The sequence below is a fragment of the Lactuca virosa genome, chromosome 8, assembly GCF_052849685.1.
Source record: "Lactuca virosa cultivar CGN04683 chromosome 8, Lactuca_virosa_CGN04683_v6, whole genome shotgun sequence".
NCBI lineage: Eukaryota > Viridiplantae > Streptophyta > Magnoliopsida > Asterales > Asteraceae > Lactuca > Lactuca virosa.
The window spans coordinates 115,000,200-115,022,641 of record NC_136433.1 but is presented as its reverse complement, the minus strand read 5'-3'; the positions used below and the strand labels follow the sequence as shown (position 1 = coordinate 115,022,641).

Genomic DNA, 22,442 nt, shown 5'->3' with positions numbered 1-22,442 from the left:
ATGCTTCTTTTAACTTTCTAGTAATATACCTGATTAATTAATTTACGTACCAAGAAAATTTATTTTCATTGTGCATCAATGCATGATACATTCAAACATATTCAACAAATGTTCATACCAAACCCAATACATAAGTTGAAAGCTCTATCTACTCGTTTTATCATAGATAATATTAGTGAGCAATTTTAATACGTTTAATGTACCAAAAGAAATATATATAAGTACATTAAACAAGATGTTATATACACCTACAAATTTATTCAAAGTCATTGCAAAAAAATATAACGACTAATAATAAATCAAAGTGCACTTCAATTTGAAAATTGATTCAAAATTTATACATTTTACTGCTAATTACCATGTTATATTCACCCATAATTTTGTATTTTTTAATTTCAAGTTAAGAAAAACTATACTAATATAAATAATTTAAAATATATATATTATATATTTCGGATATCGGATATCCGAAATATCCGAAAATTTTGAAATTTACAATCCGAATCCGAATCCGAAAAGCCGGATATCCGAAATTTCGGATAATTTCGGATCGAATTTTCGGATTTTTCGGATCGGATGTTCGGATGCGGATATTTTTGAACACCCCTACCAACAACTACCAAGCAATCTTGAAATTCTACAAAGTTTTCTTTTTTTATTATACACCACAAAATTTAACAAACCCCTTTAAAAATATATTTATTTCAACAAGTCCATATATTATAAAGTTATTGGATAATACCTGATACATCTTCTAAAAACTACAAGGGAAAACCCTAGAAAAACCCAACATATTATCATCCAATGCTCGAAAAAACCATTATGTTATTTTTTGTACGATAACACCATTTTATTTGTTAATCATGCTTAAAATAATGCCTTGTAACCGGAAAACCCTTGATAGCCGGCTACCTAAAATTTGTGACATGAAAAAAACCCAACCTATTATCCTCTAATGCTCGAAAAAGCCATTATGTTATTTTTGTACTAAAAAACCATTTTATTTTCTAATTTTGTACAATAAAACTGATGCGGGCCCTAGTGTGGAGGATCGGGCACTTGCGTTCCTAGAGGCCCACGATCGCGTGACTAAAGGGGCTTCACGGAAACGACCATAACTTTGGCTACGGATCTCCGTTTTGGGCCTACGACCAGTCAAATCGAAGCTTGAAGCAAGGAAGGGGACTTACCCATTTTTGAGTCCATAAATCGCTTTCTAAATTGGACTTATGGACATTTTTGTGTTTTTTTCATAATTTTTGGACTTTGTTTTTGGGTTTGTGTTTGACCCATGTCTCTTTAGGGTTTCTTTTAAAATTCTGCTTCTTATTTAAGTCTTTCTGATGTAATCTGGATGGTCATTGATCAGTTTAATGAACTTTCATTTTTCTCTCAAAATTTCGTGTGTGTTTACCGAATTTTGAAGCCAATCCCACGGTATTCATAGAATCAACGTGGTTTGGGCAAGATTATCCTGGGTATTCTTCTAGAATCAACAGTTTTGATCTTTGGTCATTTGTTCGCTGCATCAAAAACCCTTTTATTATATGATTTTTACAACAAAACATTTTATTTACCCCTTTATGTCTCATATTTTTTCCTTTTGAGAAATGATAATTAATAAATATCTCATTTATCGTTACGGTTACACACTGTCCAGTAAGAGAAGTTTTCAAGAAGGAAAAATATAGTTAGCTTCCTTGATTTCTAATTTTGTTATGCTTTATACTCATCATGTATCTCGTTTCCACTAGTGGTGTAAAGTTCTTATTAAGAACTGGTCATTATATTGTAATGTTGTGTTCTTTATAACTTCTACTTCATATATAAAATCAATGAGAAATATGTCTCTTTATGCATGATCCTCATGAACCTAATTTTCTTGCTCTAAAATGTATAATTCCATACCGTTAGGGGACTTTGTCTCTTGGTCTTCATCTTCGTCCTCAGACACGCCACTCTACTTTTGTAGTTTGTGCCTTTATTGGTGACAATCATGTTTCTTGGTCCTTTAAAAGGCAACACGTCATGTCGAGGTCTAGTGTCGAAACTGTGTACAGGGGTAGCCAATGTTGTTGTTGAAGTTGTCTGACTTCACAATCTTCTTGAGTTGTCATGTCCATTATCTCGTACTACTGTATAATTTTTGTGACAATGTAAGTTTTATGTACCTAACTTCGAACCCAATACATCACCAAATAACCAAACATGTGAAATAGATTTATATTTTGTTAGGGAACGTGTTGCTATTGGTCATGTACACATATTTATACTGCTCACCCATTTGCTGATATTTTTACTAAAGGGTTACCTACATAATTATTTTTGAACTTCCAGGACAATTTAAGCATTTATGAACCTCCTGCTCTAATTGAGGGGCAGTGTTAAACTATTATTTATTGGATAATTTAGGTCTTTTTATCATGATATAATGTAGAGTCCTTTATGTAATTGTACAATATTGGTTGTAACATTTATAGCAAAGGAATACATCAGAAACCTAATAGGGTTATTTTCACAAACCAAGCACACCATTTTTTTATTATGACAACTTCATTGTTATATACTTGAAATCAATTCTTATGCAGTGTTGTATACTTGAAATTAATTCTTGTGCAACATCGACGCATGAAGCACATAAATATTGACATTCACTTTGTTCAGGATTAAGTATCTTTGGGGTTAGTTTGTATTATTCATAACTTGTAATTTATTTCTAAGTAGAATTAATCAATTAAAAGTTTACCAATTATATTTTCTCAAGAGAAAAATACATGTCATAAAAGGGAAGATAATTAATTATTGTACAAAATCATAACATAAAAGGGTTTTATTGTACAACATCAGAAAATAAAATGGTTTTTTTGTATAAAAAAGAAAATAATGGTTTTTCCGAGCATTAGAGGATAATAGGTTAGGTTTTTCTGATGTCACAAATGTTATGTAACCGGCTATCAAGGGTTTTCCGGTTACAAAACATTATTTTAGGCATGATCAACAAATAAAATGGTTTTATCGTACATAAAAATAATATAATGGTTTTTTCGAGCATTGAATGATAATATCACTACAAGAAAATTCATAAATAGCTACAGAAAATTGCTACGGAATCAAAATCCGTAGCTATTCTACTACGGTATATGCTACGAAATGGGTTTCCGTAGCTATTTTGCTACGGAAATGGTTACAATATTTCATTTCATAGCTAAATCCTGAATAGCTATGGAAAGTTGCAAGGTGAGCTCACTTGAGAGTCCATGAAGGTTCCTCTCATCTGTCGGGATAATGTTAATCAAAGGGCCACCTGCATGCCAATTGTCATACCATAGGTTGATGCTAGTTCCATCCCCGGGTATTCGCCATATGTGTTTCCAAATCTTGTCGCGCAAGGAAAGCATGTTAGACCACGAGAAGCCTTCGAGATCCTTGCTTTTAACCTCCCAGAACGTTTGGTTTCTAAGATGGTGGATTTTTACCCAATCAACCCAAAGAGAGTTTTTTGCAGTAAATAGTCTCCAAATTTGACGAGATAAAAGAGCTTCATTCTAAGTCTGCAAATTGCGGATTCCCAATCCTCCTTCATCTTTAGGTCTACACACCATTTTCCAAGCAATCTTAGCACTTCCTTTCTTCAATTCACCTCCACTCCATAGAAAACCCTTAAAGACTTTTTCGATATCTTTAATGGTTGTTTTAGGAATGAGGAGGACCGAAAACCAATAAACTTGGAGGGATTGGAGCACCGAGTTAACGAGTTGTAATCTTCCCGCAAAGGACGAAGCTCTATGCTTCCAATTCTGAATTCGCGCTTTCACTTGCTCCACAAGTTTATTACAGTCCTTGTTAAGCATTCTCGTACCAATCAAAGGAATACTGAGATATCGAACAGGGAGTTTTTCTTCCTCAAAACCCATAATATTCGAAATTTGGGTTTTTAAAGCATCATTGATCTTGCCATAAAAAATCGAACTTTGTTGAGGATTACGAATCAAACCCGACACTGCATGGAACTCTTGTAAAGCGTCTTTGATCACCTGGACAGCTTGAATACTCCCATGGCTGAAAATTAAAAGATCATCTGCAAAACAAAGATGTGTTAGCTTTTGTTTCCCGCACCTCCAATGATATTTGTGTTTTGGGTTCTGTTGTATGCGCCTTTTGATCATAAGGTTAAAAACCTCCATGATTAAAGTGAAGAGATAAGGCGACATTGGATCACCCTGTCTAAGCCCCCTTTGCCCCATGAAATACCCTTTATTTTCTCCATTAATGCTTATGGAGAAAGAGGTGGTCGAGACGCACTTTATTATCCATTGGATCATTCTATGGTGGAAACCGAAACCCCATAGAATTTGTTCCAAAAAACTCCAGTTTACAGTATCATACGCTTTTTGGATGTCGACTTTAAGAGCACATCTGGGGCTTCCATGTTTACAAGTGTATCCTCGCATCAATTCCTGTGAAAGAAGGATGTTATCAGTAATAGCTCTACCCGGAATGAAGGCGGATTGGTTCACATCAACCAAATTGTGAAGAAAAGGGGATATTCTGGTCACTATGATCTTTGTGATGCATTTGTATATGACATTGCAACAAGATATGGGGTGAAAATCCTTCATGGTATTGGGGACTTCCACCTTTGGGAGGAGGGCTAAGATCGTATGATTAACAGCTTGTAAAAGCTGACCATTCAGAAAGAATTCTTTGACTGCTTTGCACACTTCTTTCCCCACTATATGCCATGTCTTTTTAATAAAACGTAGAAGTGTACCCATCTGGTCCTGGTGCTTTGTCATTCCCAATGTCAAACATGGCTTGTTTGATTTCTTCATCATCAATTGGTCTAACCATCCAACTAGCATCCTCATTCGTTAGAGTATTGCTGAAAAGGTCGTTAGGGGAGATTATAGGATCAACATCTCTAGCTTTCCCAAGGAAATCAGAGAAATGAGCAATAGCAATATCAGCGACCTTATCAGCCCCATGCATCACACCATCACCATCAATAATAGAATTGATTTTATTTCGACTTTGTCTCTCTTTAATGACTTTATGGTAATATTTGGTATTCCAGTCTCCTTATTTAAGCCAATTAAGTTTCGCTTTTTGTCTTAGGAGGCATTCTTCTTCACATAAGGCTTTGGTGAAGTCTTCCAGATACTTTGCATGCTCAACACTAACCTCTTCATTATCGGGGTCTCTATCTAAATGTTCTTGGGCTCTTTCAAGTTCGACTCTCAGTGCTTCCACCTTGTGATAAGGGTTTCCCATTTGTTGACCAAGCTTACGTATGGGGGGTTTGAGTTTCTTTAGTTTTTGAAAAACCGAATACATGGAGTGACCTTTAACCCTATTTCCCCATATTGATTGCACCGTATCGTGAAACTGAGGATGATTGGTAATATTATTAACAAACTTGAAATCATAAGACTTTTTCGGTTTGCCAATTGGGAAGTTTATAAGGGCAGGGGAGTGGTCTGAAATGCCATACGAATTGTACATAACATGAAGTTTGGGAAACATAGATAAGATGTTGGTGTTACCCATAGTCCTATCTAGTTTCCTAAGAAGCCCACCAATCCCACGAGGTTTCTGGTTCCAAGTATAATATAGGCCTGTGGCATTTATATCGACAATATTAGTATCATTGATGCATCTCTGAAAATTAGTCATAAAGCTATCAAAGGAGCTTGATCTAGTAGATTCACTCGGCTTAAGAACTTGGTTAAAATCACCTGCAATTAACCAAGGTTCATATTTGACTAGGGAGTGATGAATCCGCAGGTAGTCCCAAAGTTTTCTTCTATCACGATAGTCATTATCAGCATAAACAAAGGACATGAAAAAAGTGTGGTTAGAGTTTTTAGAGTGAACTCTACAGTGCACGACTTGGTCAAAACTATGAATAACAAAAAAATCCCAAGCCCCTGGATCCCAACCAATATCAATTCTAGTACCTCTACTACACAAGCTAGCATTAGAGTACCATTGCCAATTACCTTTTATACCCTTGCAAACTTTATTTATACGAGAAATATGCATTCTTGTTTCCAAGAGAGCACAAAGCGAAACCCCATTTCTATCCAACATCGACACAACTTCTTTTTGAGTAGAGGAGTTGCATAATCCTCTAACATTCCAAACCATTGATCTCATGATTGGGAAACTGGGATGGTTTTGGCAACATTCTCCATGGTTGCCCCATGATTTACCTTTTTTGTGTGTTCCACTATACTTTCTCCCAGATGGTGTTTAGACGCACCCGACCCTTGATTCTCATCATCATCATCATCATCAGCAACAAGGGAATTGAATCGGTTGTGAGTATGGATTATATCAATCATGTTACTATCCTTTTTAGCGTCTTCAGGTTCCACTTCATCTTTACTGAATTCGGTATTCATTTCTTCCTCATATGACTCATTATTTACGACTTTGAACCCATTGGTGCCCTCTTCTGTAGCTACTAACTTCTCTTTATGTAGGACTGGAACTTTTTCCTTATCAGCACTATTCACAAGATTGGAGGCTATGTGTTGGATATCATTATCTTTGGTTGTTGGCTTTTGTTGGGTGTTTGGTTTAGGTTTAGGATGGGTGTTCACAGATTTTGTGGGCCTCTACTTCTTCCTCTGGTTCTTTCCATGTTTCTTTTTCTTTTTGTGACAATAGTGAAACCTTCCGTGTCAGCACTAGCACCGAAGATGGGATGGGGAATGTTTTCTTTGGCAGTAGTAACAACAGGAGTCTCCATGATTTGTAGTGGGCATGTGCTTTTGGAATGGTCATAAACTTTTCATTTGTCGCATCTTGTTGGAACCCACGAGTATTCTAATTGTAGTGAATGTTTGACACCATTTTTGGTAGTCAAGTCCCAAGTTTGAACTTCTATGTATTCCTCCCATGGTTTGTTGGCTGATATTTCAATTAGAACCCTCGCATAAGCACATCTCCCCTTGCCCTCAACACACATATCTTCCATGTATGTATCCATGTCTAGGGGGATTCCAATCCTGCTAGCAATTCTCCCAATACCCTCCACACTCCATGCTTCCAGGGGGATGTCATAGATTTTTACCCATACAGGAACTTTGTCATGTTTAGCTTTTGTTAGACAGGCACCCGGTTGCCATCTTTGAATGAACAGTGGGACTTCCTTGATCATCCAGTGATCACTTTGTAGCACATTCATCATTCCTTGCTCAGTGCTAAATTTGAATAAGTAGAACCCCTTTCCATTCCTTTTTATATCAGTGATACCACATGATGCCCATTTATTTTTTACATATTCACACACTGTAATAAAAGAGGGATTTGCACCTATAAAGTAACCAAATAATGTGTTTGCATGTTTTTCATTTGCTTGTTCAAATAATTGGATCGGAATAACCACTGGCAATTAGCAATTCCAGTAGAGATTGGAGGGAAGTACTGAAGTTTAGCTTTTGATCTTCGAGATGCAAGGGAAGTAACATTAGCATAAGATCGATAGGGTCATTCTGGTTTGGTGTGAAGGTCTGGCTGAATTGGTTGTTTGGAAGTGAAGCATTGTCAATAGTGATGGTGGGGTTAACGTCATTACAGGTTGGTTTTGTATGGGTGTTTTGTGCATGGTTATTAGGGTTATTGGGTTTAGCATGGGGTTCTAGATCCTTGCTGATCCCACTGTACATCAGATTACCTGTGTTCAGTGAGTTTAAATAATCCAACTCAAACCAAGTTCCAGCAGATGCTTCAGTATCATTCATGACTGGAGGTTGGGTAATGTTCAACGAAGAATTAAGATTAGGTTTGGCCATAGTGGGGATTTGTGTTACCTGTTGTTCTGGAGAAAGAGGTGTGTCTATTGAATCAGTTTCGTTATCGGCTAGTATGATTGGATCAGTTTTCTTGAGCAACCCTCTTGAGTCAAGTTTCTCCATCAAAGAAGGGGAGATGTTGTTAGTTCCTTGATTTCCAGTGTTGCGGTACATCTTGGCAGATACAGCAGGTCGTTGGTCTCGTGCATGTGGGCTTGTCGAGCGTCGTTTACGTTGCATCATTGCAGGCTTTGGTATTGTTGACGTTGATTGTATATTGGGATCCGGAGGTTTCCTTGGAAGTAGAGCTTTCCTTGATGGTGTGTCAGCCGGCATCGGATTATCAGTGGGGGACGCAAGAGTGGTCGGAAAACGGGGAAAACGGGGAACAGGATTGTCGTCGTCGGCAGAGAGAGAACTAGGATTGTCGTCGGCGGCATCGGATTATCAGTGTGAGTGTATATTGTTTCTATGCTATTTGTTGATAATTTTTTAGGCTGATTTTAAAATTTTTGATGATGAAAAAACAGGTATGTCCATGCATAACTACATGGAGCTTCTAGTATTGTGATTAAATATCACAAACCTGATAACCCTGTACAGAAGGTTACATTAAAATGTGAACTTTTGTATGCTTTGACATTTTTAGTTCTTAAGTGGATAAATTGATGATTTATTGGTGTAATGTTCAGTGCTCTTGGTGGAAGTCATGGTGTAACACGTGTACATTTTAAGTTCAATTTTTGTACAATGTCCACTCTTAATGGATGCTAGCTAACATTTATAATTTTTTTGAAGGTCATGGACATGCTTGGACCTAGCTTATGGGATGTCTGGAATGACAACTCGCACATGTAATTTCCCATTTCACTATTCCTCTAGAATGCATTGAATAAACTACATTTTTGGTCCCTGCACTTAGTAGTTCTCTTTAGTTTTGATTCAGGAATGAGTCTTGTTATATTTTTTGGTCCAAATTTTCATGTTTAATTCTGTTTTGGTGCATTAAACCCATACACTTAAACTCATAGTATGAATCGAGAGGGACCAAAACTGAATCAAACTTGAAAGTTAGGACCAGAAGTTATAAAAAGATTATTTTTGGACCAAAACTAAAGAAAATTACATAGCACAAGGACCAAAAATGTAGTCTACTTGAATATATTCTTAACCATTAACCAGTTACAGTCTTTTGATGCCTTATTTAACCTTTTCATGTTTTTTAGGATGTCGACTAAAATGGTTGCATGCATTGCCATTGAAGCCTCTTACACTAAATCAAGCAGGATCTTTCACAATAAGTTTGTAACAACTAACAAGCTATTAAATTTTGTATTTTGCATGTTCTTAAGAGGGTATTTTGGGAATTATGATGTAGGTCTGCCATAGTCAAACATGGAACTCAAAGATTGTTACTAGTGCATGGTGGGTATACCCTCATCAGGTAAGCAAAACAACTCCTAATCAAGGCATTTGGCATTCTATTCCGGTTTGATGAAACCTCACTGGGGTCTCATCTGAATGAAAGAAGAGTAAATGGTGAAGAGGATGGAAAAAATAGGGGCTTCAAGCTTTAGAAATGGAGTCTGAAAATAATAATGAAGAAGAGAAGAAAGGAACAGTGAGGAAAAAAGCGTATGTTTCAAAAACTGAAAGAAGAAAGCGGACGAAAGGTTAAACTCATAATGAAGGTGCAGATGGTGGTCACGTAAAAAAAGAAGTGGAAAAGAAAAAGGAAATTGTAAATCATCCACTAAAAGAGAATTGATCATAGTGTAAATAGTGGTGGGAAAATGAGCCAAGGGCAAAACGGTAAACCTAAAAAGATGAAAGAAAAATACACTGATCAGGATGAAGAAGAAAGAAAAATCAATATGGCTTTACTTGCGGTAAGTATTTTATGATTTAATTATCTAATAATTTAATAAAACTTTATAAAAGTCTTAAAATAATGATTTCATTTTACCATAAAAAAACACTGCCGTCTACTGGAAAAGCTAAAGTGAATGAACAAGAGGCACAAACCGAAAGGATAACTACATCTACAAGCAAAGAGTTGAAACCTTTAGAAAGTAATAATCCATCGGCACAAATTACCAAAATACCCATCTTATGCTATCTAATTATATGGGTGTTTGTTTGAATGGTTGCAACAGGGAATGAAGATGCTCCAAAAAGATGTTACAAGTTTAAAAAGGGACACCTGGCTAAAGACTGCAAGGAGCATTCCGATGGAGTTGGAAATGGTAGGAATGGAGAAAATGAGACACTTAGTGAAGCTGAGAAAATTGCAATGGAAGAAGATGATATAAAGGAGATTGGTGAAAGTGCAATGCTTTTATTAATCAATGATACAATATTATGTATCATATAACGTTTTATGTTTAATTTGTATTTTGATTTTGAAATATTTATCTTTTGATGTATTGGATATTTCTTTTGGTTTCTATAGAAATACCCATACCTTTGGTTTTATATTAATTGTATTTTTATAAATTGATATAAATAGTTGAATTGAATAACCGAATGTTACTAAATAATGGTATGGAAATATTGCTACGGAATTTGTTACAGAAAAATCGCTATGGAATTGGTTACGGAAAAATTGCTATGGAATTTGCTACGGAAAAATTGCTACAAAATTTGCTACGGAAAAATCGCTATGGAATTTGCTACAAAAAATTCGCTATGGAATTAGTTACGGAAAAATCGCTATGGAATTGGCTACGGAAAAATCGCTATGGAATTGGTTACGGAAAAATTGCTACGGAATTTACTACAGAAACATTGCTACAAAATTTGCTACGAAAATGCTATGGAACTGAAATTGCTACGAAATAGATGTCATAGAAAACCGCCATAGTAAAATTGCTACGAAATTATAATTCCGTAGCTAGACATTTTGCTACAAGAAATAAAGCTACGAAGTCTAATTGAAAAATTACGTAACAAATTCCGTAGTTATTTAGCTTTAGCTACAGAATTTTAGCTTTTTACAACGGAAGTTTTCCGTAGCTAAATTCAAAATTTCTTGTAGTGTATGTTGGGTTTTTCTAAGATTTTCCCAAACTACAAACTAGCCTGACCGTGTGTATAAATTCCAGCATTTGTATTTTTTTTTCTTCATAAACATCTTTTGTGACATCGATCCCAAACCCATTTTCATCAAATTCAAATTAGTATTTATCGAAGTCTATAATCAACGAAATCAAAAACTAAAATCACTGTTTATTAGTGCTCGTGAACAAAGTAAAAAGCAAATATATATATATATATATATATATATATATATATATATATATATATATATATATATAATTTAAACAAATTAAAGAAATCATATTGAAATAATTATATTTTAAAACAAAGTAAAAAACAACTAAAATATAAACAAAATAACAAATTTAAAATTTAAACAATAAAATAGTTAAATAAATATTCATAACGACGACACGTCAACATCACATGGAAATAAGTAAACAAATTTTGTTATATGGGGTGTTACATTGCACCACCTAGGATTTAATTCGGTTTACTCGATTGAAATCCATTCAAATAAGGGTGAACTTGGTGTTGGACTGAAACTACTAAGAACTGAAATGTCATATGTGAAGGTATCAAATCCTGAACCGAATATGTAGGTACCAAATCCTGAACCGAATAGAACATATTGGTACTATTACCGGTACTTCAGTACCATTACCCTCTAGTACCGGATTTATTAGAGTCCCAATGACAATGTTCGCGGCTTTTTATTTCATCCAGTTCGGTTGATTCTCGAACATAATGTGTCGTCAAAACAATAAAGAGTATGTAGGAAAAAAAATTAACTCATTCGAATTCTGATGAAAGATTTATGGTTTGTAACATCCATAAAAATCATGAAAATTTTAAACTTTTAAAAACCAACCCAAAATCACAAATTGTTTACAACATAGTTTTCAAAACATGTTCTATATCAGAGTTTCCCAAAATCATAAGTCCAAAACATGAGGATGTGTACGGTCACGCCTTCGCCTTCTCGCGATCCTCTGAAGTACCTGAAACATAACCCAAAACTGTAAGCCAACGCTTAGTGAGTTCTCCAAAGTACCAACACAACACATAATCATAATAACAACAACAAACAACATGCATACAGAGCCTTCAGTCTGACTGGAACGCCCCACCAACCTACAGTCTATCTGGTACGCTCATCGGACCTTCAGCCTATCTGGAACGTTCTCCGGGCCTTCGGCCTGATTGGTACGCCTCTCGGGCCTACAGTCTATCTGGGACAACTTGGGTCTCTCGACCTTCAGCACATAGCAGGACCGCCTCAACCCAACATACCGTCACATATCAACATATACCATATCAAACCCTAGCTAGCATATATAGAGTCATACAGATCTACAGATCACTAAGCATAGCATCATCCTATATACCATGATACAAATCTAACATATCACTACATCATACAATCATGCGATAAACCAGGATAACAATCCAAAGGGCCCGACCTTGGTGCCTTCAACCCCAAAATACAGTGAGGAAAACTCACCTCGAAAACTGAACATAACTAATGAGGTATGACTTCGAATCTCAACTCTCTAACCGATAATTATTTCCACCAAGTGACCAATTCAATCAAAATCCCAAAATACCCTCAAGGTCAAACTTGGTCAAAGTCAAAGTCAACTGGTTAAACCCACTGAGTCAACCCAATCGAGTCAACTCAACATTGTTGACCCAGAACAACTACGCAGGGCGTACTCCGGAGGTATGCATGGCGTACGCGAAGCCTCGTAGTTGACCACCATCGGGGTGATTGACCGAGTATGCGGGGTGTACTCCCATATACGTGGGGCGTACTCCCATGTTAGACTTTGTTCATGTTCTTCATCTGGTGCAAAGAAGAGGACTTGGGAATCCTCTCATACCTCACTAAAGTCAAAAAAAGTCAAAGGAGGTCATATGATTGTATGTCAATCAGAAAGCGGTTGTGTGTCAAGAAATAACAAAGGAACTAATAATCATAATTCCTATAAAATCATGCTGATGAACATTGCAGACCATGCTAAAAAATCAAATCTTACAAAGGTAAAGTATTTTAGTTTAATCTCTTAAATTTTCTCTTCGATTCTTTCTTTAATTTTTATAAAAATAGCAGATAATTGAGGATCTTGGTGGCTCTGTTACATCTGATGGAAGAGTAAGCACACATGTAATCACTGGAAAAGTCAGAAAAATTTTAAATTTTTGTACAGCTTTTTGCTCAGGATGAGTTTTATTTAATTTTAAGTTTCAAGATAATTTTTTTCCAAAATTATTATTTATTACTTCAAGTTTTAATTTGGAAGTGTAATCATGTATACAGAGCTTGGGTGATATCACATGCTTGGCTAAAAGAAAGCTTCAGAGAAGGCAGATTTGTAGGTGAGTTACGAGGCTTTAACAATTTCAGTCTAGAAAAAAATTGCAAAACGGTCATTTTTATTAAATATTTTACAGATAAAATGGATTACATTGTGAAAGATGTTGAATATGAGTTGAAGTATCGAACATACTTAAGGAATACAATAGTTAAAGCAAGAGCAAATCCCGGAGGCTTGCTTAAAGGATTTGAAGTATGCCTTGCAACTCATGTGCAACCTCCTGTGAGTACTATGTCAGCTATTGTGAGGTCTGCAGGTGGAAATGTAAGTCGAATACTTCCTTTTTATTAAAAAGAAAAAAATTGAATGAGTTAAATATATATTTTTTATTTAAAAAAATTTAGGTGATTAGGAGTGTTGAAAAAGCAAAGGATTCAAGGAAAACGATGTCAGCTGTGAAGAAAGGGATTGCTACTTTTAGTAACGAGTGGTTTATGAATTGTGTCATGAAATAGGAGCTAGACTTAGAGGCTCCTAAATTTGCTGAATCCCTTTAAACTTTAAGTTAAGTTTTGAAGAATTATGGTAAGAATTGACATGCCCACTTGTGTAAAAATTTATACTCTTTTTGTTGCACGTTCTTGTTTGCTGCAATCAATACCATGAAACCTTATTGGATGAGAATAGAGTCTTAATTTGGATCAACCACAAAAATGCAAGACATTTTTATTATTTTATCAACTTATGTGACATATTTTAACTATGTAATATAACAAACTATTATTTTAACTATGTAATATAAGAAACTATTATTTACACATTTTGCGTATAATATAAGCATTTGAATGGAATAAACTTAACTTTTTCAATATTTTATGTAGAATGCTAAATTGTGACGGTATGTTGCCTTTTTAGGTTATGTTTAACAAACTATTTGAAAAAACTAATTTCTAGTTGAAAAACTTAGCTAATAATTGAAAAAATAGATGCTAGTTAATAAAAGATGTTGTTTGACAAAATAAGTTTAACTAAAAATGTAAAATTTCATAAAGTCATGTAGAAGAGTTAATGAGTATTATAAGAGAAAATACAAAATATATTTAATTAAATTAAAATTAGTATACCACTAGGACATGCAGAAAGATGTATACCACTTACCACATGGATCAAAACTGTAATTATAAAGTTATTATGAGCATGTTTGGCACGAAACTTTTGGAAGCGTTTGGGAGCTTCTAACTTTTAGTTTTTGATAAAACGCTCTAGTTTAAACAAAAAACTTCGTTTGGCAGTACGAGCGTTTATCTTTTAGTTTTAACAAAACACTCCGATTCTAAAAGCTACTTCATGTAGCGTTTAACAAAACGCTCCTGAGATTTTGAAATCAATTTCCATAATTACCCTTAAAAATATATTTATATATTTATTTATTTTTAATCAATTGTCCTTTTATGTAATTTTATATATTTCAAAAGTTTTCAGCTAGTTTTGCCAAACATTCATATAACAAATAAAAGCTACAGCTTCCCGCTACCAGCTACCTGCTACACGCTACCAGCTACCCGCTACTCGCTTCCAGCTAACAACTACTTTTGCCAAACACGCCCTATATTTGGATATTAGTTTTTGCGGAATAAATTTACACTTACCAATGTTAGTTTAACGATCAAATCCATGATGAAACCCACAAATAAGGATGATTTTTGCAAATCAAATTTTTTTGGACCTAATCTAAAGGAAAATGCAAACCACAGGAGCATTTTTGCAATTTTGATTTTGTTTACCTTGTATCATGTCACGAGTCGCGAGTTTACCTTTTCCTACAGTATTTACCGGCTTTAATATCTTTGAAAGAAAGTAAAAGTTGGTATTCAATTATCCAAAACCCTTCGGGGTTCGATGTTGGAAGAAGTTCAATTTTGTACCCAAAAATGGCGGCTGAAACTGCGGCTGCTTCACATTTCCACCGTTATTGCGGTTGGAGTCGAAGGAGATACACCACCGGAATAAACATTCGACGATGTCTGCTAACTCCAGCTACTGCTTCCTTGTCTTCTTCTTCTCAACCCATGGATATTCACACCAGCAAATCCTACAAACAGCTCGGTTTGCCTTCTTCTATCTACTTATTCCCCTCCAAACTAACAACCCTGTATTTTTCTACTTCCGATGACTTGAGTCTTAACTCTTTCGGGGTTGAAAATTGATATTGGTTTTGAATTTCTAGGGAAGAACATACCAAATTGATATAATTCTGATAACCAGTGTCTAATTTGCAGCCAATTCATTTATATTTTGCAATTGCAAAATAATGATTCAGGAGTTTAAATGTGGCGTTCGTATTTGGGAAGTAAACTCTGCTATGTTGACTTTATTTCGTATCTTTCAGCTTACCCTTCTTTGTAGTGCTCTGTTCGTCGGTTGTTGCAGAGAGTAATTGTAAATGAACGCCATGTTATTTTACAGCTCATTTTTCTTCTTTCGAAAATGCATCTTTTCCTCTTTAACTCAAGAACCTACTAAAGAAAAATGGTACCCTTTGAGATTTTAGGTTGGATTTATGTTTATATTTACGAATTTAACACCAAGAACATTCTAACTGTAGCATTTGTTAGGAAATTTCAATGTGTTCATAAATATTTATGAGTTGGTTGCTAAACTGCAAATCCTATATACCTTCACTATCAAATTTTTATGGATGTATATGGTTGGTTTGTGGTTTGTGTAGGTATGTTCTCATTGAGAAAGAAGATAGAAGATTCAGTTAATCGTGCTGAATTGTTAGGTCTAACTGCATTGGAATTTGAAGAAGCACGCCAAATCAAACAAGAAGAAATGATTCGTGAGTATGATTTATGGGATGACTTAGCCAAAACCAGTGATATCCTTATTAAGTTAGCTGATAGTGCTAAAGTGGTTGATGCTCTCAAAGACCTCACATACAAAGTAATCTTCTAAAACAAGGGTATCCCAGTAATTTAATCTTATCCACATCTTGTAATTTATAAGATTATATTGTGAATTGTGGTTTATTTAGGTTGAAGAAGCGAAGCTAATAACAGAGTTGGCTGAGATGGACATTATAAATTATGCACTTCTTAAACAAGCGTATACAACATCTGTAGATGTGAGCAAGTTCTTGGATAAATATGAAATGTCCAAACTTCTTAAAGGGCAATATGAATTTGAGGGAGCCTGTATTATAATAGAAGCAGGATCTGAAGGCATCCGATCCGAGGTTCATCAATCATATTTCAAGCAAGATGTATTTGTGTTCATTTTCACAAAAAGTTATGAAACTAATTTCTGAAAATTTTGAAACAGATATGGGCAGAACAACTGGTTGGAATGTATATGAAATGGGCTAAAAAGCAAGGTTTAAAGGGAAGGATAATTGAGAAGAAATGCATGTCAAAAGGAGGGGGTATCAAGTCTACAATTATTGAGTTTGAATACAAGTATGCTTATGGTTACTTTTTAGGGGAAAAGGGTACTCATCGAATGATAACCTCTCACCCTGAATCCTTATCTGAGGTGGTATATATTATATATTTCATCAAAAGATAGAATTTTTTTTATTAGTTGTCTAATTTATTTACCTTTTTGTACTTTGCAGGTTAGCTCAGCTGCCATTGATGTGGTACCTCTGTTTCTTGAAGAAACTCCTGAATTGATTGTTGATGAGAAAGATTTGAAGATCAGCTATTTATCATTATGTGAAGATGATGAAGGTCGAAAAAGGCGTATGGTTCAAATTCAACATTCTCCAACTGGCTTGACTGTCCATTCATCAGGTAGCTAATGCTAATCTATGATTTTGAAATCTCAAAATTAAATGGAATCACAAATAAAAGCAATAGTTTTTCTTACCTTCTTTACATTCGTTCTTTCAGAGTTAAGGTATTGTTTCTTTTTGACTTAATGGGTTAAGCTAAAAATCTTGGCTTAATGTATTAAGACACTAACCGTTCTTTTTTCCCCCTAGCTCCTCTCATGTTAAAATTGATGAATATTGTGAAGTTTGTTTTTGGAAATGTATGGATAAAATGGTGTTATTTTGTCTCATTCAGGGTCTAGAAAAGAAACAAACTTTTCTTTCTGTATACAACACTTTATCCAGACAGTCAGTTTACCCATGCTAGACAGCCAGACTTAATGAGAAATATTGGATATGTTTTATGTTGTAGGGGAAAGGAACGATTTTTCCAACAAGATGAAGGCTCTTAATAGGTTAAAGGCGAAACTCCTAGTAATATTGAAAGACGAAGAAGTAAAAAGTATAAATGAAATCAAGAAAGATGGTGTTATGGACATGTGGGATCAAGAAACACGAAGGTATGTGTTTAGGCCATACAAGCTTGTTCAAGATGTAAAAACGGGTATTCAATTGGCGGATCCCAATTTTGTTTTAAATGGTAATCTGGATGCTTTTATTAGTGCTCATATAAACAATAGATTTGTATGCCATATGGGATGAAAGTAGGCATAGGCTGTTTGCTAAAGGAGTAGAGTGTATGATATTTATGTGCAAGTGTAGGCATATGTTTGTGATGACCATCTATCTCATATGTGAAGATGTCGATATGTAATTTGTCACGGATTTTGTTATGAAAAGAAAAATGATCAGTATGTAGTGATGCATTTTGTGTAATGGTAACATCAACTCCTCTATCTTTTTCCTTCTTCTTGTAGATGCCTTCTTCATCAAAGTTAATCAGGGTGAATTATTGTTCCTATTTTAATCTTCTTCACGGGTCTATCAGTCAAAGAAGGTTTTCATCTTCTTATAATCTTGCGCAAGAAACACGATCAACAACTGTTGTTCTCTTATTATCCTAACTTGTAAAATCTAAGGCATGCTTTGAGTAGTTCCAAGTCCAAAGTATTAACATTTGAAAGAAAATTATATTAATTTAAGTGAAATGTAGATATTTGTTATTAAACCAAAAACCGAACCTTATTTGGTTATGTTTCGGTGGTTATTTTCCTTCCTCCTCCTTTTGATGATGAATCCCCTTTTATTCGATTCTTCTTGGAGTCGGACCAAAGTTGTAAGTTGTTGAATCAGCAACGAATTGGTTTTGGATTGAACGTATCTCATTTCGCATTCTAAATCTTCTATTCTATTTGGTGGATCACGGCTATGATACCAACAAGATAGAAGAATCAGGGAATTTAACAGTTTGTGATCTATTACTACTATGATTTACCACTCTCGAGAGGTAATATCTATCCAATCAATCGAATACAATTCAATCATGTATCTCTCGACCTATCACTAATATACTATCTTTTACCCATAATAACAAAGTATTTACATTTCTTTACTCGTAATATAACTTTTGTTGCTATTATAATAGGTAAAAGATAAATTATATCGTCGTGAATAATAAATAAACAAAAAAAAACCCTTTTAACCAAAAACATAACCATTTTGAAAAAAAAAAAACCGAAAGCTCCGTATTTGGGTTTTGTGTTATTTGCAGAAAGAGGATTAGACTTCGAGTTAGACCATGCATGAGAAAATGAAAACTATCACGCATTTGGGTCATCGTACAAGAATAAGGAAGGCTGGATTCTAGATTTTGCTTTGTGTGAGAAATTTGGATTTGCTCATGATAAGTGATTCTAAAAGAAGGACGAGTTCAATAGTCAATAAGACATTAGCTCAATTTTCATAATCAACAATTCAAAAGCTCAAAGGCTAGATAAATGATCCAAATAATCAATAGTTAATCCAGTTCAATGTCAATTTTAAAAGAGAAAGTAATGCAATACATATGCAACTACTCCCAATTCCTAAGTTGTTCTCAAGTCCAATATCTTATAATGGTTATATTCGGGCTCATACACGTAGCCAACTCTACTTAATACATTTTCAATGCATGTTCATATTTCAAAGATAGGTGACATGTGAACCATCACACAAACACCATACAAGGGGTAGCTAACCACCTTGTGCAAGTGAGGCTTATCAAGAAAGCATACTCGCTCATTGTTAAATTTATCCCAAAGTGAATATCTATTAGTGTCTCAAATCACAACTCATCCTATGTGAATGCAAAAGCAAAATCATGGACTTATGGAGCATAATCAATTTTGAATAAGTAAATAGCCCTTGATTCTATAAATAGTTTGAAATTTATGAGTAAATGTTGAATAAGCAAAATCGTGGCCTTATGGAGCATAATCAATTTCGTTAATATTTATAATGATTGATAATCAATTTCGGCAATATATTTTTAAAATAGATGGTAACAGGAAAATTGGTTATTGGTACTTCGAATAGAAAATGTGGTACTTTTAAGAGGAGTGATTTAACAAATTTGTTCGATTGTTGCGGAAATTTATCATGCTTGGTGCATGTTAGGCCGTTAGGTATGTGTATGTGCATCAAGAAAATGATGCTTTTTTTTGGGTAGATGGGAGGTTGGATTAAATTTTATAAATAGTTTTTTCAACACAATAATTTTTATTTTAACTTGTAATATGTATGCAATATTATTTAACTTGTAACAATTTTTATTCTAACTTGTAATATGTGTTTAATTGATAACCATTTTTTTTAAAATATTTTGCTAGTTCTATTTGACAACATTTACCGAAAGTCCAAACTTTAAATTCTCATTTTACCTTTTTTAAAGATTACATGGAAAGATTATCCTCATTTGAAAATTAATTTTAAAATTCATTGATTTTGAAATACATATGAAAACCAATTTTTTTTTTCTTTTTTTTTTTTGAACCGGCACCGGTTAACCGGTTATTTCGATTTATATTCAAGTTAACCTTGAATATCCTTAGACATAGCCATGGACATAATCAAAGTTTGAGAAAAAGTCATTTAACTTTAAATATGTTAAAAGAAGACAATCTAAAAAATAATTACTAATGTCATTTACTTGGTAGTCAAAAGACATTAAAATTAAAACTTATGTTGTCAAGAATCAAACTGTTCTATGCATAGTCTCAACACCAAATGACCTTTTTACCCTTATCTTTCCCAAAACAAATTTTGCAATATTCATCAATTTTAATCTTAGAGGAGAGGAAAAAGAAGGGAAAAAACATTAATGTCTTGATATATTAAGTCAGGTTTTTGGCTTAACCTGTTAAGTCATTCCATCCAGATTAATTAAGCAAGAAACAACCATGTATTTTTTTGTTAATAATAAGTACTTAACCCAAAATGAAACCAAGACTAAATGAAATTAGATTAATTTTTTCTCAAAGTTGTTGATCAAACAAACGCTTCCAAAATAAATAACAATACAGGGCTAATAATCATAAATTATAACAATAACAATAACAATAAGGAAGTAGTTTTAACTATCGCGTTTTGGTCTTTTTGTGTTCTTGTGTGTTGTCTACAGCAGCACATATCTTCTTCCACGATCGGATGACAATCAGTGAAGGTATCCACACCCAAAATGAATTTGCAAAGATGTAATAAGAATAGTAATAAAACGGACTTGCAGCAAAGTTATCACCTTCTAAGTATGAAGTTACAAAATAGACAGCTGTCCCATACAGTTGTCCAAGAGCAATAGCTATTTGAAGAATATGACTATATGACTTTCTTGTTGCTATAGCATACCTGTTCAACATTCACCAAATTAACAAGAATCGCAGATACTATTAATTAAACAAAATGATGATGAAAAAGTAGACATACGCAGCTAGAATGCAAGCTGGACCCTCAAGAACAGCTGTGATTCCTTCAATGGCAACTACAGCTGAATCTCTTCCAACGTATCTGGAGTCACCTTTGCTGTATTCTTTCCCTGTCATATCATATTAAACAAGAAGTATTTTAATTTGTTAATTATAACAATTTTTGATGCAGAAAGTGTAGCAAGAACATACAAACTTCTGCAAGGTAAGTGGGAGATGTCTGCTTGAAAAATTCTGGAGTGAAAACAAAGTAACCCTCGAGGATCATGTGGGTGAGCCCAGTGAAAACCCACCAGCACATTAGAACTTTGTCAAGTTTTGTTATTCTACGAAATCGCCCTGTTCATCACATTCAAACAAAACTTGCATCAGAGCTTTTAGGTTAAAGAAAACCCTGTGTGTATGAGAGAGAAGTCATGATTCATTGAGATGATGAAACTTTTTAGGTTAAAGCAGATCCTGGTAATGGATATGCCAATCAACAAAAATGCACTGTGAATGGAAGTAGTTAAAACTAAAACGATTATCCAATGGTCGGAGTACTCTTTCTGATTCGATTGGTATATTATTAAATGTGTATGTCATAGATCCAGATTAATGCGATTCACCATTAAATTTAAGCTGCTAACACGTTCTGTATTCCCAAAACAAAATCTCCATTACTGACCGGATGCCAAACAGATCACCTATCGACTTCAAAAGTTTTCTGGATCTTAAACTTAAAATAAAACGATATGTGCGCATGATTTATCAGATATAAAACGAAAAAACGACAGAGTACAAATGAATGACCAGAGGATACGCGATAATTGTGTGTGAATACAGAAAACTGTTGGTGAATTCAGAAATGCAGTATAAGTAACAGATTAAGTAGTGATTTAAAGTGAAACTATCAGAATTTAGATGAGTACCGGCGAGGATCCAGACGAAGGAGACGACAAGGAGGGAAGCGCAGCCATAAACACTGAGAATTGTAGATTGAGAGAGTATAATCGGCACATAATCCTGCAGAATGAGATCTGCAGGTATGAAAGGGTGAATCGATTCCGATGCGTCAACTCCGGCCATCCTTCCACAGTGGAAACTGAAAGCAGTTTTTCAGCACAGGTCAACTTCCTCGAGGCCAAAGCACTCCAATTTAGACGGCGTGTTCTTGTGTTATCGGTTGATGAACTTACAAAATAGTCCCTCAACTATAGTCTTTTTATTATTAACAGCATCCTCAACGGTTTTGAGGTCCCCAACTAGGTTGCATGTTTATAGATAAATCGTACATATATCTTTAACATATCATTTTTATATCAAATATAATAAAAAGATAACTTTTTTATTCTTTTATTTATCCTTTTAACAAGACATAATTAATATTTACTTTTTGTAAACTAAAAGTAATATTTATGATAAATTGTTTTTGTCAAAGTAAATTCAGTATTGGTCTAAGTTTGATCATAACGACAAAAATCTTTTTAATAATATAATATAATTCATTTTATTTTATTATTATGTATTTTTAATAATTTGATTATTTGAGTTATTAATATGTATAAAATAAAAAGGGAGAGAAATAAAAGTTTTAGTCAAACAAATTCTAGGCATCTAGCTTTTTAAATGC

General features: G+C 34.3%; 3 protein-coding genes across 3 annotated transcripts; 1 reads left to right on the top strand and 2 right to left on the bottom strand.

Annotated features, from left to right (window-relative positions):
* Positions 1–5,079: 5,079 nt before the first annotated feature.
* Positions 5,080–6,147, bottom strand: LOC145130746 (uncharacterized). The gene has a single exon (XM_079065516.1). The coding sequence runs from the start codon at positions 6,145–6,147 to the stop codon at positions 5,080–5,082; it is 1,068 nt and encodes a 355-aa protein (XP_078921642.1).
* An 8,874-nt stretch (positions 6,148–15,021) lies between these two features.
* Positions 15,022–17,785, top strand: PRFB3 (peptide chain release factor). The gene is made up of 6 exons (XM_079069484.1): positions 15,022–15,262; positions 15,885–16,102; positions 16,194–16,394; positions 16,481–16,690; positions 16,773–16,950; positions 17,344–17,785. Exons 1-6 carry the CDS (start codon positions 15,088–15,090, stop codon positions 17,631–17,633), a joined length of 1,272 nt encoding a protein of 423 aa, XP_078925610.1. The 5' UTR covers positions 15,022–15,087; the 3' UTR covers positions 17,634–17,785.
* A 2,561-nt stretch (positions 17,786–20,346) lies between these two features.
* HYD1 (C-8,7 sterol isomerase) lies at positions 20,347–22,002 on the bottom strand. Its single transcript, XM_079063545.1, has 4 exons — positions 21,742–22,002; positions 21,023–21,169; positions 20,832–20,940; positions 20,347–20,753 (listed from the first exon to the last, which is right to left on the bottom strand). The coding sequence occupies exons 1-4, from the start codon at positions 21,896–21,898 to the stop codon at positions 20,486–20,488; spliced, it is 681 nt and encodes a 226-aa protein (XP_078919671.1). The 5' UTR covers positions 21,899–22,002; the 3' UTR covers positions 20,347–20,485.
* Positions 22,003–22,442: the final 440 nt, after the last annotated feature.

Excerpts from the sequence above, each read along its gene's own strand:
- HYD1 (XM_079063545.1), bottom strand. The coding sequence starts at position 21,898 with ATGGCCGGAGTTGACGCATCGGAATCGATTCACCCTTTCATACCTGCA. Across the intron at positions 21,170-21,741 it reads CTTCGTCTGGATCCTCGCCG|GGCGATTTCGTAGAATAACA; the intron begins GTACTCATCTAA and ends TGTGATGAACAG. Across the intron at positions 20,754-20,831 it reads CCAGCTTGCATTCTAGCTGC|GTATGCTATAGCAACAAGAA; the intron begins GTATGTCTACTT and ends AATGTTGAACAG.
- LOC145130746 (XM_079065516.1), bottom strand. The coding sequence starts at position 6,147 with ATGGTTTGGAATGTTAGAGGATTATGCAACTCCTCTACTCAAAAAGAA.
- PRFB3 (XM_079069484.1), top strand. The coding sequence starts at position 15,088 with ATGGCGGCTGAAACTGCGGCTGCTTCACATTTCCACCGTTATTGCGGT. Across the intron at positions 16,395-16,480 it reads CTGAAGGCATCCGATCCGAG|ATATGGGCAGAACAACTGGT; the intron begins GTTCATCAATCA and ends ATTTTGAAACAG. Across the intron at positions 16,951-17,343 it reads CTTGACTGTCCATTCATCAG|GGGAAAGGAACGATTTTTCC; the intron begins GTAGCTAATGCT and ends TTTATGTTGTAG.